This window comes from Panthera uncia, chromosome B1, assembly GCF_023721935.1.
Source record: "Panthera uncia isolate 11264 chromosome B1, Puncia_PCG_1.0, whole genome shotgun sequence".
Lineage (NCBI taxonomy): Eukaryota > Metazoa > Chordata > Mammalia > Carnivora > Felidae > Panthera > Panthera uncia.
The window spans coordinates 126089790-126112284 of record NC_064811.1 but is presented as its reverse complement, the minus strand read 5'-3'; the positions used below and the strand labels follow the sequence as shown (position 1 = coordinate 126112284).

The 22495-nt window shown below is 40.9% G+C and overlaps 1 protein-coding gene across 2 annotated transcripts in view; it reads left to right on the top strand.

Moving 5' to 3' along the window:
* The first annotated feature begins 235 nt into the window (after positions 1 to 235).
* The window catches only part of SH3D19 (SH3 domain containing 19), a 185824-nt gene continuing 163564 nt past the window's right edge, over positions 236 to 22495 (top strand). Inside the window, exon 1 of one of the 2 annotated variants that reach the window (XM_049632269.1) lies at positions 236 to 542. In XM_049632269.1, the coding sequence (XP_049488226.1) occupies positions 431 to 542 (112 nt within the window). In that variant the 5' untranslated portion in view covers positions 236 to 430. Of the gene's footprint in view, positions 543 to 14640; positions 15089 to 22495 lie in introns of those variants that run through there. The other variant, XM_049632270.1, reaches the window with a different exon arrangement.

Sequence of the window (22495 nt, the reverse complement as noted above, 5' to 3'; positions counted from 1 at the left end):
ATCCCATTTATGTATTTTGTACACGTTTGTTTTGGTCGAGCAGGCGGTTCCAGCGTGTGGCTATGGGGCGGTCCCAGAAGCGGTAACCCCTCCCCGAGGAGGCGAGGCCCGGACACAACACGCCCCATGCCGGCTCCAACTCTGCGGGGCGGGGAAGGGAAGGAGGAAGGGGGAAGAGAGTGGGAGAGAGAAAGCTGGGAGAAGGAGGCCGCCGGTGCGCCGCGAGGAGGCGGGGAAACCGGCCCGAGTTCGGCCGCTCCCCCGCGGGCTGCAGGTGGAGTCCGCAGAGGTGGTAGCCGCCGCCGCCGCCGCCGCCGCCGCCTCCCCCGGGGCCCGAGGGCGCTGGCGTGCAGCGCCGGGTGCTCGCGGACCCAGCACCAAGGCCCACGGCTCGCTCGCCGTTCCGGGGCTGCGTCTCCGCGCCTCGTCCATGGCTGAGGGCCGGCGGCGGGAGGACGAGGAGGAAGAGCTGCGCGAGCGCCGCGAGCTCGGGGGCCCGCGCCGCGCCCGGGGCCGTGCGCTGTCCGGCCACTCGGCCGCAGGTGAGGGGCGCGGGGAGCGCGAGGGGGCGCGGAGGAGGGGGGGACGGGCGCCCCGGGGCCGCGCAGGTCCTGCCCGGGACTGCGGCGGCTTCCTCACCCGCCCGGTTGGGGTGGGCTCCTTTAACTGCGCGGCGAGACGCAGGGAGAGTAGAGTGGCTTTTCCATCCTCATCCTCACTTGCGGGCCGAGCCCGAGGAAATTAAAACTGGTCTCTCTACCTGCTAGTGGTCCCGGAGCCGAAACTACAGGTGTTTCGTACGCAGTAAATCAGGAGATCCTGATTTGGGCCCGGGTGATTACTTATCTCTAGATGAGTCAGAAGCCGGCGAAGAATTCTCTGGGTCTGGCAGTCTCGGGGGACGACACCCCTCCCGTCGGGTTTGCCTGCGCTGCGGCTACCTGGTCGAACCACGTGCTGATAGTCAGGGCTGGTTTCCTGTCTCCTGAACTTCGGACCTTTGATTATTCCCTACCCCCCACCGCCCGAGCTCACCATAATCTCTATAGCACTTGCTTTTGAGTTTTTAGGTGAGCCCCCAACCAGTCCAGGAGGTAGCCTGCCAAAAGGCAGTTCATTTGGACTGAGACTCATTGCTGAGTCTATAGTTACTTTTGTGGGTTTTTAAAATGTTTTTTGGGTGCACGAAGGCGGCTCGGATCGATAGTTTGGAACTTAAGTGGAGGAGTGAATAAGTGTGGATCCACACCCCTTCCCTCTTCCTGGGGCAGTTTTTCAGTCAAACATAGTGGAGAGGAAGTTCTTTGGCCTTTGGTTTCAACTGGATAAGCCATGTATCTACAAACTAGAGTGACAACAATCCTAGGGAGCTGACAACAAGAGGGAGATAGAGAAGTGAGAAGGATTCAGATGAGAACGATTCATTAAAGCCTCTTTGGAAATTGGAACCTAGTAAACATTCCACCAAGTCATGGGGAAGCTTTTCTGTGTGGCTCCCTTAGCCTGAAAGTTGGAGAATTAGAAGATAACAGGTCTGTGGGGAAACAATGAGGGATAGAAGGGGTGAAAGGAGAGAATTTGATGGAACATAAATTGTCAATTTGATGCTCTTGGTAGGAGCTTGGAACCTTAAAAATAATTCTTTATGCCCATCACTAGGATTTTCCATCAAAATAAGGCATTTGATTTTATGCATAAATACCAGTTGTTTTGAAAATAATAGTTTTGTTTAGTATAATCCAGACTAATGAAATAATGGGTAATTGCTGGATATGAATTAATATTTCTTGCGAGAATACAGTGAAAAAACTTTACAAAGATGTACCTCTGTTGAATTGCTGATTTAAACAGCATAGGCTGCCTTCGATTCCTACTACTTCCTTCACCAAAACGCTTCACTTTGTCTCAAAATGGACTGTATTGTGAAGAGCTGTAAAGGATGTTGGAGGTCAGACTAGATATGCTCCAGATATGTGTTCATCATTTAGTTGCAATATGTGTATTTATTCCAAGGCTGGCAGAAGCTTTTCTAGATTCTGTGGTAATACTTTGCTACCCTTTCACTCAGAAATTGGTGTTTGCAGTTTCTAACCACGTAATATGCCTTGACTCCATTAAGGGGTGAAGGACAGATTATAGAGTGGGCAGAGGGTTAAACTTGCAACATTTGGTCTTCTTTTTTCCGGATACATTATTTAGTAGTTCACATTTCTTTAGAGGCTGTCCTCCTCTTTCCCCTCATTAGTTAACTGTGTTTTTCAGACACCATCGCATTCCTTACCAAGCTTGGGCATTTGTTGGTTACAGTTGTGCTAGATATTGTTCTCTATCCAAGTGAGAGTGTGAACTGACCCAGAAGTTTAATGTTTCTTCTGCTTAACATCTGTCTTTCTAATCTTTCACCTCTCCAGTTCTCAGACTTCCTCCCTCCCCCACCATTTTACAATCTAGATTTTTTCTTTGATCTCACATAACTTGACACCATACATTTGGGGTTTATGGACTTAAGGGAGTCTGTGAACTTCTTTCCCTGCTAAACTTAGGTGTGGTTGTGAAGGTGTGTTTATTTACTTTTGCAATGTACATTCAGAAGAGCATATAAAACCTGTAAATTATAAAGTGAAACTCCTGTAACTTGTGCCCAAGTCAAGAAATAGAATATTGTCAGTTCCTTAGAAGCAGATCTGATCCCTCCTGGTCCTGGTCCCTTCCTTCCCCTTGAGGGAATGAACTTAAATTTTGACTTTTGTGATTATTGTTTCCTTACTTTTCTGTATGGTCTTACCTGTATGCATATACATACACATATGTATTTCTATACATTGTTGGTTTACTTATTTTAAAACTTCATATGACTAATGGGGCGCCTGGGTGGCTCCGACTTCCGCTCAGGTCATGATTTCCTGGGTTTGTGAGTTCAAGCCCCGGGTCGGGCTCTGTGCTGACAGCTCAGAGCCTGGAGCCTGCTTTGGATTCTGTGTCTCCCTCTTTCTCTGCCCCTTCCCCGCTTGTGCTCTGTCTCTCTCAAAAAATAAACATTGAAAAAAAAAAAAAAAAACCTGCATATGAGTGGAACCATCCGATATGTATTCTTTAGTGTTACACTCTTTTCACTCAATACTGTTTGTGAGATTTATTCATATTGTTATGTGCACTTGTAGTTTATTTTCACTGCATAAATATATCCTGGTTTTTGTCTGTCATTTTTATTGATTTGTTGGAGTTCTGACTCAGGAATCTCGACTTTTGTTTGTTGCATGTGTTGCAAGTGTCTTCTTCCACTCTGCAGCTTATTTTTAAAGTTTTCATTATACTTTCTTTTGATGTGGAATGTATTTTTTAATTTTAATGCAGATGTATTTATGAATCTTTCTCTTAACTGTTAGTAGCCTTCTTCCCTCTCTGTCACCCTTGGTTAAGAATGCTTTCTCTACCCCAGGGTCATGAAGATATTCTCCTAATCTCCTGCATTTCATAAAAGTCTTAAAGCTTTCTTCAGACTCTCAAATGGGTCTGAGACCCTCCGGCTGACCTCCAGCATTTTTATATTGTTTCTCAAAAGGGCAGAGAATGCAAAATTCGTTGACCTCCCCTAATCACCAGGAAGAGTGGTTGGAATTTAGTAGGGTTTAATAAATACTAAATATATTTATTCTTTCCATATGTTGATGTCTTTATGGTAAACTCTGGCAGGATTGGGGCATCTGGGTGACTCAGTTAAGCCTCCCGCTTTGGCTTAGGTCATGATCCCAAAGTTCGTGGGTTCAAGCCCCAAGTCGGGCTTGCTATTGTCAGCACAGAGCCCACTTGGGATCCTCTGTCTCCTTTTCTCTCTGCCTCTCCCTCACTCACTCTTGCTGTCTCTCTCAAAAAAAATAAATAAATAAATAAATAAACCTTTAAAAAAAAAAAGGAAACTGGGGCGCCTCAGTGGCTCAGTTGGTTAAGCCTCTGACTTCAGGTCAGGTCATGATCTCGAAGTTCTAGAGTTCGAGCCCTGGGTTGGCCTCTGTGCTGACAGCTGGGAGCATGGAGCCTGCTTCAGATTCTGTGTCTCCCCCCCTCTCTCTACCCTGCTCCTGCTCTCTCTCTCTCTCAAGAATAAATATTAAAAAAGAAAATTAAAAAGAAATTTATTTTAAGTCCCACGGAAACTGGCTACATTTACATGTTGTTTAAAAATTCTGCATTCACAGGGTGCCTGGGTGGCTCAGTCTGTTGAGCATAGGACTCTTGATTTTGGCTCAGGTCTTGATCCCAGGGTTGTGGGATCAAGCCCCGCATTGGGCTCCACACTGAACGTGCACCCTGCTTTAGATTCTTTCAAAAAAAAAGATTCTTTCTCTTTCCCTCTGCCCCTCTCCCCGGCTCGCGTGCATGCTTTCTCTCTCTCTCTCTCTCTCTCAAAAAATTAAACAAAATAAAATCCTGTATTCACCAAGTTCTTTGAGAAGACCTGTGTAGTTATCACCATCAGTATAATATGTGCAAAACGGTGTAGAAAATACATGGAATACAAACATATTTATAAAATAGGCTCCCTGCTTTAAAAGGACGTGTCATAGAATTGGGGAAGGTAAAGCTGATACTTTATTTTTTGAAAATTCCAGCATAATTAATGCAGTGTTATATTAGTTTCAGGGGTACAATATAGTGATTCAGCAATTCTATACATTACTCCATGCTCATCAAGATAAGTGTACTCTTAATCCCCTTCGCCTGTTTCACCACCCTCCACCCATCTCCCCTGTGGTAACCACCAGTTTGTTCTCTGTATTTTGTTCTCTAAGAGTCTGTTTTGTTTGTCTCTTCTTTGTTCCTGTGTTTTGTTTCTTAAATTCCACACATGAGTGAAATCATATGTATATGTCTTTCTTTGACTTATATCCTTTAGCATTATAGTCTCTAGATCTACCCATCTTGTTGCAAATGGCAAGCTTTCTTTTATGACACAAAATTCTATTGTTTATATACCACATCTTCTTATCCATTTGTCTATCAATGGGCACTTGATGTTTGCTTCCATAATTTGGCTTTTGTAACTAATGCTGTAATAAACATAGGGGTGCATTTATCTTTTCAAATTAGTGTTTTGATATTCTTTGGGTAAATACCCTGTAGTGGAATTACTGAATATTATGGTTGTTCAATTTTTAATTTTTTAAGGAACTTCCAGACTGTTTTCCACAGTGACTCCCACCAGTTTGCATTCCCACCAACAGTGCAAGAGGGTTCCTTTTTCTCCACATCCTCACCAACACAACAATCTTGTGCTGTTGATTTTAGTCATTCTGACAGGTGTGAGGTGATCGCTCATTGTGGTTTAGATTTGCATTTCCCTGATATTTAGTGATGTTGAGCATCTTTTCAAGTGTCTGTTGGCCATCTGTATGTCTTCTTTGGAGAATGTCTGGTTCATGTCTTCTGCCCATTTTTAATTGGGTTATTTGTGTTTTTGGTGTTGAGTTGTATAAATTCTTTATATATTTTGAATCCTAACCCTTTGTCAGATGTGTCATTTGCAAATATCTTCTTCCATTCAGTGGGTTGCCTTTTAATTTTGTTGTTTCTTCTGCTGTGCAGAAACTTTTTATTTTGTTGTAGTCCCAGTAGTTTTGGGGTTTGTTTTTTGTGTTTTATTTTTTTTGCTTTTGTTTCCCTTATTTAGGAGGCATATCTAAAAAAATGATGCTGTAGCCAATGTTGGAGAAATTACTGCCTGTGCTCTCTTCTAGGATTTTTATGATTTCAGATCTCACATTTAGGTCTTTAATACATTTTGAGTTAATTTTTGTGTATAAGAAAGTGGTCTAGTTTCACTCTTTTGCATATAGCTGTCCAGTTTTCCCAAGACCATTTGTTGAACAGACTGCATATTCTTCCCTCTTTTGTTGTAGATTAATTGACCATATAATCATGGATTTATACTTGAGCTCTCTATTCTGTTCCATTGAGCCATGTGTCTTTTTTTTGTGCCAGTATCATACTGTTTTGATTACTATAGCTTTGGAGTGTATCTTGAAATCTGGGATTGTGGTACCTCCAGTTTTGTTTTCCTTTTTCTTTTCCTTTTTAAGTTTATGTACTTATTTTGAGAGAGAAAGAGTACAAGTGGGGAAGGGACAGAGAGAGAAGAAGAGAGAATCCCAAGCAGGCTCGATGTGGGGCTCAATCTCATGAAGTGTGAGATCATGACCTGAACCGATACCAAAAGTCAGACCCTTAACTGACTGAGACACCCAGGTGCCCCTCATTTTTCTTTTTCAAGATTGCTTTGGTTATTTGGGTTTTTGGTGCATCCATACAAATTTTAGGATTATTTGTTTTAGTTCTGTGAAAAATGCTCTTGGTATTTTGATAGGGATTGCATTAAAATTCTGTAGATTGCTTTGGGTACTATGGAAATTTTAACAATGTTTGTTCTTCCAGTCTGTGAGCATGGAATAACTTTCCATTTGTGTCATCTTCAATTTCTTTCATCAGTGTTTTATAGTTTTTAGAGTACAGGTTCTTCACCTCTTTCGTTTAAGTTTATTCCTAGATATTTTATTATTTTTGGTGTAATTGTTAATAGGAATGTTTTCTTAATTTCTCTTTCTTCGGTTTCATTATTAGTGTGCAGAAATGCAACAGATTCCTGTATATTGATTTTTTTTTAATGTTCATTTTTTGAGAGAGAGCGTGCATGTGCACATGAGTGATGGAGGGGCAGAGAGAGAGGGAAACACACAATTGAAGCAGGCTCCAGGCTGTGAGCTATCAGGACAGAGCCGGATGCGGGGCTCAAGCTCAGGAATCGAACCAGGAGATCATGACCTGAGCCGAAGTCGGACACTTAACCGACTGAGCACCACCAGGTGCCCTTTCTGTATGTTGATTTTGTAACTTGCAACCTTACTGAATTCATTTATCAGTTCTAGTTGTTTTTGGGTGGAGTCTTTAGGGTTTTCTATATGTATAGCATTATGTCATTTGCAAATAGTTTTACTTCTTCCTTACCAATTTGGAAGCCTTATTTCTTCTTGTCTGATTGCTGTGGCTTGGACTTCTAGCACTATGTTGAATAAAAGTGGAGAGTGGACATCCTTATCTTGTTCCTGATACTAAGGAAAAAGCTCTGTTTTTCCCCATTGAGTATGATGTTAGCTGTGGATTTTTCATAATATGGGCTTTATTATGTTGAGGTATATTCCCTCTATCCCTACTTTGTTGAGGGTTTTTATCAAGAATGGATGTTGTACTTTGTCAAATGTTTTTTCTGCATCTATTGAAATGATAATATGATTAAAAAATTTTTTTTAATGTTTTATTTATTTTTGGGACAGAAAGAGACAGAGCATGAACGGGGGAGGGTCAGAGAGAGGGAGACACAGAATCTGGAACAGGCTCCAGGCTCTGAGCTGTCAGCACAGAGCCCGATGTGGGGCTCAAACTCATGGACCGCGAGATCATGACCTGAGCCGAAGTCGGCTGCTTAACTGACTGAGCCACCCAGGCACGCCAATGATTATGTGATTTTTATCTTTTCTCTTGTTGATGTATCATATTGATTGATTTGTGAATGTTGAACCACCCTTGCATCCCAGGAATAAATCCCACCTGATCATGGTGAATGATATTTTTTAATTTATTGTTAGATTTGGTTTGCTAATATTTTGTTGAGGATTTTTACATCTATGTTCATTAGAGATATTGGCTTGTAGTTCTTTTTCTTCTTCTTTTTTTTTTTTTTTTGTAGTGTCTTTGTCTGATTTTGGTATCAGGGTAATGCTGGTCTCACAGAATGAATCTGGAGGTTTTCCTTCCCCTTCTGTTTTTTGGGATAGTTTGAGAAGAATAGGTGTTAACTCCTCTTTAAATGTTTGGTAGAATTCTCTTGGGAAGCCATCTGGTCCTGGACTTTTGTTTGTTGGGAGTTTTTTGATTACTGATTTAATTTCATTGCTAGTAATCAGTCTATTCAAATTTTCTGTTTGAATTTCTATTTCTTCCTTCAGTTTTGGGAAGTTTTAGGTTTCTAGGAATTTATCCATGTCTTCTAGGCTAATACACTTCAATGAAGATAAATAAGAACATAAAGTAGTGCATGGTGACTACCAAGTGGAGTTTAGCAAAAGAACTAAACTGTTATGGTTAATTTTTTAGTTTACCTCTCACTGTGACCTTGGGCAAGTTACCTAACCTCTCTGTGCTTTCATTCTTTATTTGTAAATTGGGAATATTAATAAAACCTATTGCATAGGGTTTGAGGATTAAATGAGTTACCATAGATAATACCCTTAAAACGTGGGTACACACATAGTAAATACCTATAAAGTTATTAGCGTTTATTTATGTATACTTTTGTTATTACTGGTAAAATACTGACACATAGCTGTGTCTGCATTTTTCTTTATTTGGGAGAAGTTATGGGGTTTCGGGCTTGTGGAGAAAAGGGAGGTAAATCTGCATCTTCACCATTTCATAACCTAATGATTATGTTGCTTTGCTTTGGGGTTCATTCATCTTTTAGAAATATACCAATTTTACAAGATTGAGCCTGGTTCCTCATTTGGCTTTCCTTGCCCCATACAGACTTATTTTAACATGGCTTGTAGTGACTTTTACACAGTGATTTCAGCAAATCAGAGGTAAGTTGGTGACCTTATATGCTTTTTTTTCTTCTTCATTTTTTTTTTAATGTTTATTTTTGAGAGAGAGAGAGAGAGAGAGAGAGAGACAGCACAAGCAGGGGAGGGGCAGAGAGAGAGAGGGAGGGAGAGATACAGACAGAGAGACACAGAATCTGAAATAGCTCCAGATTGTGAGCTATGAGCAAAGATCCTGATGCAGGGTTCCAACTCACTAACTGTGAGATCATGACCTGAGCCGAAGCTAGACGCTTAACCGGTTGAGCCATCCAGGCGCCCTATCCTATTTTTAATCAGGGTGCATCTCTTTATTTATTTATTTATTTTTTCAGTTTTGACACTATTCATCCAGTGCTTCTAATTTCATTGGCACATTATATTTTGGGGGCAACATACTGTTTTCCCTTAGATCATTTCTGCTTTGCATTCAATGGTACTTTGAAACTAATCCTCTGAACACTTGGGTTTTAATCAAGTCTCTCTCGATTAGCTTTAGCCTCTAGCAGTTTATAGCATCTCTCTGGGCCTTGGTTTTTGCTTTATTAATTGAAAGGATGAGGCTTCCACTTTTAACATTTTATGATTTTAGGAGATGAGAAGAAAAAGTAGCTTCTGACTTGGTGTATAGAAGTTTGCCGATGTGCAAGATAAGATCTTGTGGAGGTTTCTCTGGGTACCTTGTGAACTGCTCTTTTGATGAGGGAGGAGCCAAAAATGCAAAGCTCAAAACATTGCCTCACTTGGGGAGAGCAGTTATAGTAGTTTAAATTGTCTTGTCAGCTCAAGATAGGAGCTCCACTGTTAAAATGATGATGTTCTACTTCATCAGTGGAAGGGAAGACATGAGATATGTTCTAGGGAATTTATAGTACTGAACATAGGTATGATGGGAATGTTATCGATTAAGTACCAGATGAAAATACATGTTTAGTAGTTTCAGAGCATAGAGAGGAATTAAGGTTGGAGAGGAAGTGGAGATAGCCTGATACAAGTCAGGAAGGAGGCCTGTCTTCTTGTTTACAAGGAGGTGGAAACCAGTTCCTATCCCTCATTAACTGTAGACCTCATCTTTAGGAGCTTTAAGCTTGCCTTTGGGGTGGGAATGGGTATATGGAGGAGACTGGGGAAGGGTACAGGCTGTAGACCATCTTATCTTTTTTTTCATATATTTTGTGTTTTAGAATAGTTTTAGATTTATTGAAAAATTGTGAAGATAGTACAGAGTTCCCATACACCCACATCCAGTTTCCCCCATTAACATCTCACATCTTAACCAATGTTGATACATTATTAACTAGGATCCATATTTTATTCAGATTCCCTTAGTGTTTACCTAATTCCTTCTTGTTTTACAGGATCCCATCTAAAATGCCATATTACATGTGGTTGTTGTAACTCTTCAGGCTCCCTCGGGCTCTGATAGTTTCAAAGATTTTGTTTTTGATGGCCTTGACAGTGTTCAGGAGTACTGGTCACATATTTTGGAGGATATCCCTCTTACAATTTGTCTGATGTTTTCCTCATGTTTAGACTGGAGTTACGGATGTTTGGGAGGTATGAGTGTTTGCCACATTTTTACCACATATTAAGTGTACGTAATATTAGCATCATTTATCACTGTTGATGTTGACCTTGATCATTTAGCTGAGTTTGTATTTGCCAGGTTTCTCTACTTCAGGGTTACTCAACCCACCCCCACCCCCCACCCCCACCCCTTTCCATACTGTAAGAAGTGAAGGAAATGACTATGCACAGCCCACACATAAGGAGGAAGGAGTTATGCTCCACCTTCTAGAGAGCAGAATACTACATAATTTTTTTGGAATTCCTCTGCGTGGGAGATACCATTCCTGTTGTAGTGTCTCCTTCGTTTCTTGAGGCTCTGTAAATATCTGCATTGGGATTGTCTTTAGACCCTGCCTTTGGGGGGAATGTAAGCTCAATTCCTATTCCCTAATTCTGTCCAGAATATCTGGTGTGTGCTGATGTCAAGCCCGTAATTTCATTTCATAATTAGAAAGGAAAGGCAAATGGGGCCCCTGGGTGACTCAGTCGGTTGAGTGTCCGACTCTTGATTTTTGGCTCAGGTTATGATCCCATGGTTGTGGGATTGAGCCTGTTTTGGGCTCCGTGCTGAGCATGGAGCCTGCTTTAGGTTCATATTCTCTCTCTCTCTCTCTCTCTCTCTCTCTCTCTCTCTCTGTCTTCCCCTCTGCCCCCTCCCCCTCCCTCGTGCTCTTTCTTTCTCTCAAAAAATTAAATAAAATAAAAAAATTTTTTAAAAGACATGTCTAGGGGAGCTTGGGTGGCTCAGTTGGTTGAGTGTCTGACTTTGGCTCAAGTCATGATCTCACCATTTGTGAGTTCGAGCCATATGTCAGGCTCTGTGCTGACAGTGCAGAACCTGCTTCAGATTCTGTCTCTCTGCCCCTCCCCCTGCTTGCGCTCTGTCTCTCTCAAAAATAAATAAACATTAAAAAAAAAAAAAAGACCTATATCTAGGGTACCTGCTGGCTCAGTCAGCTAAGCATCTAACTTTGGCTGAGGTCATAATCTCGCAGTTCATGAATTTGAGCCCCGCATCAGGCTCTGTGCTGACAGCTCAGAGCCTGGAGCCTGCTTCAGATTCTGTGTCTCCCTCTCTCTCTGCCCCTCCCCCACTCACACTCTGTCTCTCTCTCAAAAATGAATAAACTTAAAAAAAATTTTTTTAAATACGTATGTCTGATTGAGGTGTCCTATAAAACTCATTTATACTAGAGTATCAGCAGGCACATAGGACTAATAGGAATTGTGTTCCAATTTTGGAAATTGAGAGGAAGTTAGAGTAGGAGAGGAATTTGGAAAAGCACCGGACTAGGATAATTAGATAATAGTTAATATTTATTGTGCAGTGGGTACCAGCTAGTATTGTAATTGTTCTACATTTAGTCCTTGTGTCAATCCTATGAGGTAGGTGTGATGATTTCCATCATTTTTAAACATGAGGAACATGAGACCTAGAAGGGGTAAATAATCTACTCAAGGTCACACAGCTAGGAAATGGCAGAGACTCCTAGTTGCCTACCCAGTATTCATCCCTTTCTTCCTTAGTCAGTGGAACCCTGTATTGCCAAATGTGGCAATGTGCCCACCTATGAAACTTCTCCCAGCCTACTAATGAAATGCAAGTACAAGTCTATTGGGGTTTCTAGGAAAGTGCTTTCAAGGGGACTTGGCTGTACAGAATATCCTTTTTTGCCCTTCCTTCCCTCTCCTACCAGGAATAAGGAGGTGTAGCTCACAGCAGCCATCCCAGGCCATGAGGTTACCTTGAGGATGGAAGTCATGCACTGAGAATGGTGGAGCAGAAAAATCAATGGAATCTTAGTTCTTGGTGATAACAGAGTCATCACATGTGCTTTTTGATTGCCTGCCTCCTCCTTTATTTGAGAAAACATAAACTGTCTGGTTAAAGCCACTATTATCTTAGGCCTGTACAACTAGTAGCTGAATGCAATTCCTGACCGATAAAAATTCTAACTTGATTTTATTTTCTCTTCTTACCACGAGGCTTAATGCATTTTAATAATAGGAAGTTACCTTAGGGTACCTAGATTCTTGTTGCTGTTTTGTTCTTTATTATAATGTGACCTTGGACAGATCACTTAGAGCCACCCCCCTCCTTTTGCATCTTTTGGATGGGAATTATTCATTCTCTAACTACTTTATAAGTTTGTTCTAGGGAACGTGTTTGTGAACTTCCAAGTTGTCTTGTGTGATGTATAGTTCTTAAAGAGGGTCATGGTCTTCCTGGGACATTCTATAGGAAACCTATAGAATCTGAAAGCAATTTTCTAATGTTGTCATTTTGCTTATTGCCAGGTTTGAATATTTCTCAGGGAATAAATAAATGGAAGTTGCGAAGGGAGGTGATTTTGTCCCTACTCTGATACCTATGAGTAGCTTAACAATTGCATTACTGATGAGCCCTGTATTTTGTGCCAGGGCTGCCGCTTAGGATGCAGAGTTCATTTGTGTTTGATATGGCTGCTTTTATTGTACTGGAGCATTGTTTCCTGAAGATGCATTAATCAAGGAATCAGTATACTGGAAGGTAACTAAATGCTTTTGCTCTGAGAGCTAGCCAAGAACAAGGTGCGCAGAAGGAAATGTTTGCATAACATGGGGAGAATTTTTCTAGCAATAAAAATCATCATTTCCAGACAGTTCTTTGAAACTATTACAGGGGTGTTCACAAAAAACTGGAAGGCCTCCAGCATGGGGCCACCCATGTAAATGATCCCTTTTTTGTCACTACACCCCTTGTTTCTTTATTTCCCCACAAGAACTCCCCGCACCCCACAGAGTGGAGATAACTGGAGCTATCTGGGATTGTAAATTACATTTGTGTTACTCAGTTGAAGTATAACTATTGCCAGTGGAGGGTGTGGTTTGGAAGTAGAATTCATTTGGAATAAGAATTGCATTTGAATATTACTCTTAATTAGATGCTTAATAATGTGAAATGCCTAGTATCAGAAACATTTCACCTCCTGTACTGTTCTATTCCTGTTTCTTCTTAGAAAATTTCTTGAGATATTCAACTTTGTAACATGGTATGGAGTATTTTTCACATTTCGGTAGCAATGGTGCTTCTCAAACTTTAATATACCATATGCCTACAAGTCACCTGGAGATCTTAACAAATGTGATGCCTAATTTAATAGGTTTGGGATGGAGCCTGAGATTTCTGCATTTCTAACAAGCTCCAGGTGATGATGCTGCTGCTGCTGTTGGTCCCTGGACCACATTTTGAGTAACAATGCCCACAGTTACTTCTGCACCTCAGTGCTGGGGCTCTTAACACTGTCTGGGCATCAGAATCAGGTGGAGAGCTTGAAAAAAGACATATGCACCTGACCCCATTGTCAGATTTCCTGATTAATTCCTTCTGGAATAGTTGGGAGTTTGGAAGTTTTGAAGGTGAGACTCACTGGCTTAGTGTCCTATTAAAGAATGTGATGTTGAGTGGTTTCAGTGTGATTTCTTGTAACTTGAATTGTTACATGTTTTCCTCATAAGTAATTCATGTTGTGATGACTTGTAGTCAAACAGAATCCACCATGCATTTTATATAGGGATTTTATTTAATCCTGTGTTATCTTGTAGAATAACGAGGCTGCACATAGAGGATGTTGTAAGACACTATCGTTGAAGTACCGGGAAAGCAATGTATGTGATAGTTATGTTTTTTAGAGTGCAAGAAATAGAGGTCTGTTTGGCTAAACACAGCTGATGACGGCTTATTATAAGGATACATAGGTAAGTCAGTTGGAAGACCAAGGAAATAGCTTCAGCAGTCCTTTGTGAATAAGAGTAGCTCTGGGAAACGGATAGTAAACAGCTACTCCAGAGAACATTTCTTTGTGAGTTGGGATAACTGTTACTCGTTTGTCAGTGACACCACCATTTTTGTGACATAGTTTACTTCTGTTTACTTCCATGGTTTCTGAACTTACTGAATAACTGGCTCTCTCTTGTTTTTCTTACAGTCAGCCTCTCCAAGAAAGAGGCTTTAAGTAGGTTGGCCAGCCACTGTCCTGCACCCTTGTGGGCAGGGTTCTCAGGCCACATTACTTCAGAGGCGCAGGGCAAACTATAGATAGCTACCTTTTTGGACCCATCCCAGATCCCTTATCCTAGGAACTTGAGGGGTATATATGGTAGGGCCTGGAGTACCTGCAGAGGAGAGTTGAGAATCACCTGCAGCTGTTTCTATCAGGCCTTTGGATCTGAGGGATGTTAAGAGGTTTATTAGAATGAAGAGGGTAAAATTGGCAGACTCCATGTATGACCTGAATGCTCTGACTTCTAGTAATGAGTTCCACAAGGGGAGAGACTTACGTTTTTTCATTGTTATGGCCTCATAACTCAGAACAGTGACTGGCACATATATTCAATACGTAGCTGCAAAATAGAATAGAATTGAACTCTTAGAAAATGATTTAATGCATTTATTATTTAATTACATTTTATTTTGAGCAAATCCTTTTATACACAATGATGGAAAGTAAATTCCTACTCTGTCCATGGCCTACCCTATTGGGAAGAGACCGTATGCCCTGACGCTAAAGATCTTCACGTTTTCCTGTTTCCTTTCTGGTTTAAGAGCTTTGGTATCATCTGTAAGGCTGGTACCAGGCTTTGGGCTGAAAAGGAAGCAAATGGATGTCAAGTCCAGAGCTGGGAGTCCTTCCGAATGGCCTCCCTTCTGGGTCTCCTAGGCCTCCGAGGGGTCTTGAACTCTCGGGCGCGGTGGGTGGGCGTGGCAGGGCCTCCGCAGGGGGTTGTGGGTTCTCTGGCCAAGCGGCTGCTTCCGGCAGACGGCGCCGCCATCTTGGGTCCCGATTGAACCCGCTTTTAAAGTTCAAACATAGATTTGGATACTTGACCAAGAAAAGGAGGCTAATTTTCAGGTAAGGAGGGCAACACTGGGAAGATCGGGGTCGCTGTTACTTGCAGCAGCTGCCGCTTCTTAAGTTCCAAACCCCGTGTACGTAGGGAATGCTGTGGAGGATGGATGTGGAGGATGTTAAAGATCTTTGAGGAAGGATTGACCGACCAGGCAACAGACAAATGGGATGTAGGGCATCAAAGCAAGCGTCAAGTCCAGCGTTGCGAACGTTCCCCAACTTGTGAAAAAGAGGTAGCGATTTGACATCCTCTCTAGGAGAGGGGCAGTGATAATGAACCTTTAGTACTAAGCCTTCATGAGAGCATTTTGCTGTTAGTGTTAAATAGAATGATGAGTACTTAACGTAGTACTTGGAACAAACTTTTCAGTAGCTCCTTGAGCACAAGGGTTCTGTAAACTTTGTTTCACCGACAAGAGAGGAAGCGCTCAAATAAAACAAAAGCGTTTATTCGGGGTTTAAGAATTGCAGTTCAGGGAGCACAGGTTCGGATAGCAACCCAAAGTAAGAGGAGTGAAAGTCAGGGGTCTTTATTACCAATTTGTGGAAATGTTGGGAAACTTAACACAAATTGTTTTACAAAAATTATTATTGGAAGGTATAATTACATTTTACAATTAGTTTTCTGGGTACATAGCAGTTAATTAATATTCTGAGTACAGTTATTAGGAAAATATATTCTGCAGTGCCTTTTTTTTTTTTTTTTTTTTTAATCAAGAGTATAGGTGTGGGCCACCTGGGTGGCTCAGGTTAAGCATCCGACTTCGGCTCAGGTCATGATCTCGTGGTGTGAGTTCGAGACCTGTATCGGGCTCTGTGCTGACAGCTCAGAGCCTGGAGCCTGCTTTGGATTCTGTGTTTCTGTCTCTCTCTGCCCCTCCCCCACTCATGCTCGCGCGCGCGCTCTCTCTCTCTCTCTCTAAAAATAATAAACATTAAAACAATTAAAAAAAAGAATATAGGTGTAATAGTCTTGTGCTCAGTCGCATATGCTTTTTTTGCTCAGTTCAATAGTCTAGTGTAGTTACTGTTTCAAAGAACAGGATGAGGTTTTAGTCCCTAAAATAGAGCCACTCATGTTCAGAGGTTTTACATAGGTTCACACTTTGCAGAATGGAATTTGGTACTAATCACCTCATAGGTTTCCAAAGAATGTTTAGTGATAATGAGGAATTAAGGGTTTTAATTCCAATATTCTTTAATTCTTTGCTCTTTTAATTGAAAACTAGATTTCTTACTACTGTGGTAGGTTTTTTAAAAGTACCAACTTTCTAGCATGTTTGCGCAAAACATTTATCAGTCACTTGTTTAGTACTTAATATGTGTCAGGAACTCATGGCAATCCTCCTAATAAACACAAAGGCAGATTCTGGGTTTTTTGTTGTTGTTTGTTTATTATTTTGAGATGGAAAGAGCATCATGGTGGGAGGGGCAGGGGCAGAGAGAGGGAGAGAGAGAATCCCAAGAGTCAGGGCTTGAGCTCACGAACCATGAGATCGTGACCCAAGCCAAAACCACAGTCGTAACCTACTGAGCCATCCAGGTACCCCAGATTCTGTTTTTAAAATGAGAAAAATGAGACAAAGAAATTAAGTGGAACTAGGCTTTGAACCCCTGCAGTCTTTTTTCTCCTCTAATTTAAAATTTTATTGGGGCACCTGGGTACCTCAGTCGGTTAAATGTCTGACTTTGGCACAGGTCATGATCTCACGGTTTGTGAGTTCGAGCCCCATGTTGGGGTCTGTGCTGAGCTTGGAGCCTGGAGCCTGCTTCGGATTCTGTGTCTCCCTCGCTCTCTGCTCCTCCCCCACTCGTGCGCTGTCTCTCTTTCTCAAAAATAAATAAACATTAAGTTTTTTTTAAAAATTTATATACAGTAAAATTGACTTCTTTTTTGATGCATCCTTCTATGAGTTTTAGTACATGTATAGATTCTTGTGCCTACCACCAGTCAGGATACAGAACACTTTGATCACCTTGAAATTCCTGTGTTGCTCCTCATAGTTAAACCTTCCCTACACTCCTAACCCCTGGCAACCACTGATGTATTCTTTGTCTCTTTTCCAGAATATGGTATCAATGGGATCATAAAGTATCTGACATTTAGGACTGGCTTCTTTCACTCCACACAATGTTATAGAGATTCATTCATATTGTTACATCGTATCGATAGTTTCTTCCATTTTACTGCTGAGTAGAATTCTGGGAATGTACCACAGTTTATCCATTTACCTGATGAGGGATATTTAGGTTCTTTTTGGTTTTTGGAGATTATGAATAAGCTGCTTATAAATATTCACATATAGGTCTTTGTACAAATAAAAGTTTTTATTTCTCTGGTTTAAGTAGCTAGATATCAGTTTGTTAGGTCATATGGTAAGTGTATGTTAAGTTTGTAAAAAACTGCCAAACTGTTTTCGAGAGTGGTGCTATGCCAATTTGCATCATCACCATATGTATGAGAGTTCCATTTGCTCCACATCCTCATCAGCACTTGGTATTGTCAGGTTTTTCTTGTTTTAGCTATTCTGGTAGATGTGTAGTGATATTTTATTGTGGCTTTAATGTGCATTTCCTTAATGGATAATGATGTTGAGCATATTTTCATGTGGGTAATTGCTTATATATCATCTTTGGGAAAATGTTCTAATCTTTGCACATTTTAAAATTAGGTTGGTTGTTTCCATAGTGTGGAGTTTTTAAGAGTTCTTCATATATTTTGTATTCATATCTTTTGTTGGATATAAAATTTGAAAATATTTCTCCTAGTCTGCAGCTTTTCTTTTTCCATTCTGTTAACAGTGTCTTTAGCTCTGTGAATGTATTGAAAATAGCTGATTTGAAGTGTTGATCTAGGAAGTTCAATGTCTGTGCTTCTACAAGAACCATTTATATTGATTGCTTTTTTCCCCAGTGTGTGGGCCATGCTTTCTTGTTTCTTTGCATCCCTTGTAATTTTTTGTTGAAAATTGGACATTTTTATTTATTTAAAAAAATTTTTTAAAACATTTATTCGCTTTTGAAAGAGAGAGAGACAGAGTGCAAGCTGGAGAGGGGCAGAAAGGGAGACACAGAATCTGAAGCAGGCTCCAGCCTCTGAGCTGTCAGCACAGAGCCCAACGCGGAGCTCAAACCCACGGACAGCAAGATCCTGACCTGAGCCAAAGTCGGATGCACAACCCACTGAGCCAACCAGGAGCCCTGGAAATTGGACATTTTGAATATTACAGTGTAGCAACTCTGGAAATCAGATTCTTTTCCCACCCCAGTGTTTATTATTGATGCTTATTTCGGATGTTGTTTGTTTACTGACTTTTCTGAACTAATTTTGTGAAGTATGTATTCTTTGTGATGTGTGGCACTGAAGTCTCAGTTTCATTACCTTACTGGTCAGCGATTAGATAGTTTCGTTAAATGTCTAGATCCCTCCTCTCCCCCACATCTCCCAGTCCTTTCCATGGGCTCTTTGTGTGTATGACAGCACGTTTTCAACACTCAGCCGTGCAGTTAGTGTACAACTTTGTTTAGCTTTCACTTCCTGCTTGTGCAGAGCTGGGGATCAGCCAGAGAGAAGAGTTTAGGGCCTTCTCACATCTTTTCTGAGCATGCGCCCACCCTGGGAATGCACATGGCTTTCTAGATCCCCAGGAGTACGCAGGATCTTTTCAAAGCCCTCATTCCCCAAAGCATTTCATGCTCCGGGCTTTCCTCCCAACATCTTTGGTTAGTATGTTGTTTCTCCAACTGTTATCAGTAGTCTCATGCAGCCGCAACTAATGTATGTATTTACCTGTAAATATTTAAAACAAATTCCTCCAGCTAGCCACTTTTTAGCACTTTGAAGAGAGTTCCGAGTTAAGCAAGGTAAAGGCAAGTCTTTTGTGCAAGTCTTCAAAGGCAGTCACCCAACATGCCAAAACAAATTGCAGTTGACCCTTGAGCAACACAGGTGTGGTTCTACTTGTACACAGATTTTTTTCTGATCAGTATAGAACTATAAAAGTATTTTCTCTATTTTCTTAATAACATTTTCTTTAGCTTACTTTATTATAAGAATACAGTATAGAGGCACCTGGGTGGCTCAGTCAGTTAAAAGTCTGACTTGATTTCTGTTCAGGTCATGGTCTCCCAGTTAGTGAGTTCGAGCCTCACGTCCAGCTCTGCGCAGACAGGGTGGAGCTGCTTGGGATTCTGTCTTCCTCTTCTCTGCCCCTCTCCCACTTGTTCTTTCTCAAAAATAAACATAAAAAAAAGTACAGTATATAATACATATACAATATATGTTAATAGACTGTTTATGTCATAAGGCTTCTGGTCAATAGTAGGCTTTTAGTAGTTAAGTTTCAGGGGAGTCAAAAGTTCTTTGTGGATTTTTTTTATTTTAATGTGTATTTATTTTTGAGAGGCAGGGAGGGTCTGAAAGAGAGGCACACAGAATCTGTAGCAGGATCCAGGCTCAACTGTCAGTGCAGAGCCTGATGTGTGGCTCAAAATCACGGACTGAGATCATGACCTGACCTGAAGTCAGATGCTTTGCTGAGCTACCCAGGCGCCCCCATGTGGATTTTTGACTGCGTGGGGGTCGGCATCCTTAACCCCCACATTGTTGAAGGGTCAACTGTATTACATCTCTTTGCTGAATGAAGTCTGTTCTACTCTTTTTTTTTTTTCTCCCCTCCTTCTGCTACTGGTACTAGGAAGGCAAGCTATTATTTTCAAGGCTACCACTAAGCTGGAGAATGGGGGTAGGGTGACGGTAGATTAAAATGCTACAAAGCTTATTACTGTAACTAAAATTCAGCTAGTTTTTAAGTGTTTCATTGGACTTAAGTGCAATAAGAGGTTACTGCAAGCTTTTGGTTGGTTTCCAGAAGGGTTGGTTCTGCTAGTTTCTGCCAGTTTTTTATTGATTTTACAGAGGACAGACTTTTGGAGGGAGGTCTTGACTCTGCCATTTTCATTGATGTTACTCAAGTTTGGATCTAAACAAAATCTGAGATTGTCAGTGTTTTTATGAGCAAGTTAGCCCAAGTTTTCCCACTAAATACCAAATTAGAAGATACGGATATTCTTACTCATTTTGAAGTGTCTGTATATCCTATTGTAGCGTTATCAAAGTATTTCAGGAGCCTCATTTATTTGGTTACAGTAATGGGGGGGGCGTCACAACCCTCTATTTAATTTTTTTAAATGTTTGTTTATTTATTTTGAGAGAGAAAGAGCAGGGCAGGGGAATCCCAAGCAGTCTTCTGTGCTGTTGGCACAGCACCTGATGCCAGGCTTGACCCCACAGACCATGAGATCATGACCTGAACTGAAATCAAGAGTCAGATGCTTAACTGCCTGAGCCACGCTGGTGGCCCCAAGATCCTCCATTTTAAACCTTTCATAGGTAGCATGCTTTTCCAGGCCATAGACAACCTTTAATCTCTCTGTTCCTTTTTAAACCATGATTTCTAAAGGATATTTGGCCAGGGGAACTCCATATTCTCTTTGTTGTTAAAAGGGAAAGTAGTTGGGGCGCCTGGGTGGCTGAGTCGGTTAAGCATCCGACTTCGGCTCAGGTCACGATCTCCCAGTTTGTGAGTTCGAGCCCCACATCGGGCTCTGTGCTGTGCTCAGAGCCTGGAGCCTGCTTTGGATTCTGTGTCTCCTTCTCTCTCTGCCCGTCCCATGTTCATGCTGTCTCTCAATAATAAATAAATGTTAAAAAATTTTCTTAAAAAAACGGGAAAGTAGCTTTATTGCAGTGTCATAATTGCTATAAATCAGTCATGTGTTAATATTCTGGGGAGTGGAATTGAGGAGGGCATAGAGTGTGTCACTTTATATATTTCTGTATTGTTTGAGTTTCTTCCAGTGAGTATTACTTTAAGAAATAAATTTAAAATACGACATGAAATAATTGTCTGCCAGTCTAGTGTATTTGTTGTTCCTATTACACTTAAAAGCCTTAAAATGAGTTACTACAATAATCATAGCAAATGCTGTCCTGTTGATGAAATGGTTGATAAAGTGAGAACATGATAGCAGGAAGGAGGTATATAATTGTGTTTCCTGTGAAGATAATTTTTCAAACACTGGCTAATTAATCATTTGTTCACCTATTCAATCTTAGAATTTTCATTTGTTTTTATGAAAGCCATAATCACTTGAAAAGCAAATCCTTATTTACAACCAAACTGTTGAAAGCTATTTGATATAATCAAAACCTACCCTAAGCTGACTTACATTTTCCTGTGTGTCTCATCTCCATCTTGTGACCCAAAAGAACCTTTTCTAGAGGACTAGACTCGTGAGATCTACATTCTGATGCTCAACTTGCCACTTACCAGTTGTACGACCTTGATTTAATTTTTCTGGGTCTCAAATTTCTCATTGATAATAGGAAGGAATTAGTCCAGTGATCTTGAAACTATGCTCCTGTGAAGCAAATCTGACTCACTGTTTTTGTAAATAAAGTTTTATTGTAACACAGCCATGCTCATTCATTTACATATTGTCTGTGCCTGCTTTTGTTCTGTATCTATGGAATTGAATAGTTGTAACAGTCAGTGTGGCCCTTGAGCCTAAAATATTTGCTGTCTAACCCTTTATGGAAAAAGTTTGCTGCAACAGACTATCACATTTCCTTCCCGTTTAAAAATTTTTTTTGTTTTTTGTTTTTTTAGCCATCAGATTGCTTCTTAGCAGATCACCAGAAAACTTCAACTGGAAAAGGGAAAACAAACAGATCATACATTGTTATTTGTTAGACACCTATATCTGTCATAAATCTGTCATGTTTTGTTTTTAATGCTGGGGTTACAAACAACCTCTAGAGCTCAATATCTTATATAAGTTATATTCAACTGGTGAGCTGTAGCCCAGCCTTACTTGTCTTCTTCATTCTGGGATTCTGGCTGAAGGAGCAATCTCTGGGAAAAAGAACAATGGACAAATCATGTGCCACCTTTTAAAACTTCTATTCAGAAGTAGCTTATATTACTTCTACTCACATTTCTTTGGCCAACAGTGTTAGTGGGCAGGGAAGTGGAGTCTTTCTGCAGGAGGCCCTGCAAGTCACCTGGTACCTTGAGTGGGTGGATAATCCCTCAGGGAGAGCAGTGAGTCATTGGCAACAACATCGTCTACCACAGCCTTCTTAAAAGGTTCGCTAGTGTGAACAAATTGGAACTATGGCAAAAACTTGGCTTTAAGATTCTTTGTGTGTTATTTTTCATGAGCTTTTGTAACTAGAAATTGGCGCATTGAGCTTTTGGAATATATTGTAATTCAATTTGCTTATTAAATAAATGCTCACTGTAAGAATGTAATGTGTCTGTTTGGTTTTTTTCTCTCCTTCTCCTTCTCCTCCTCCTCTTCCTCCTCCTCTTCCTCCTCCTCTTCCTCCTCCTCTTCCTCCTCCTC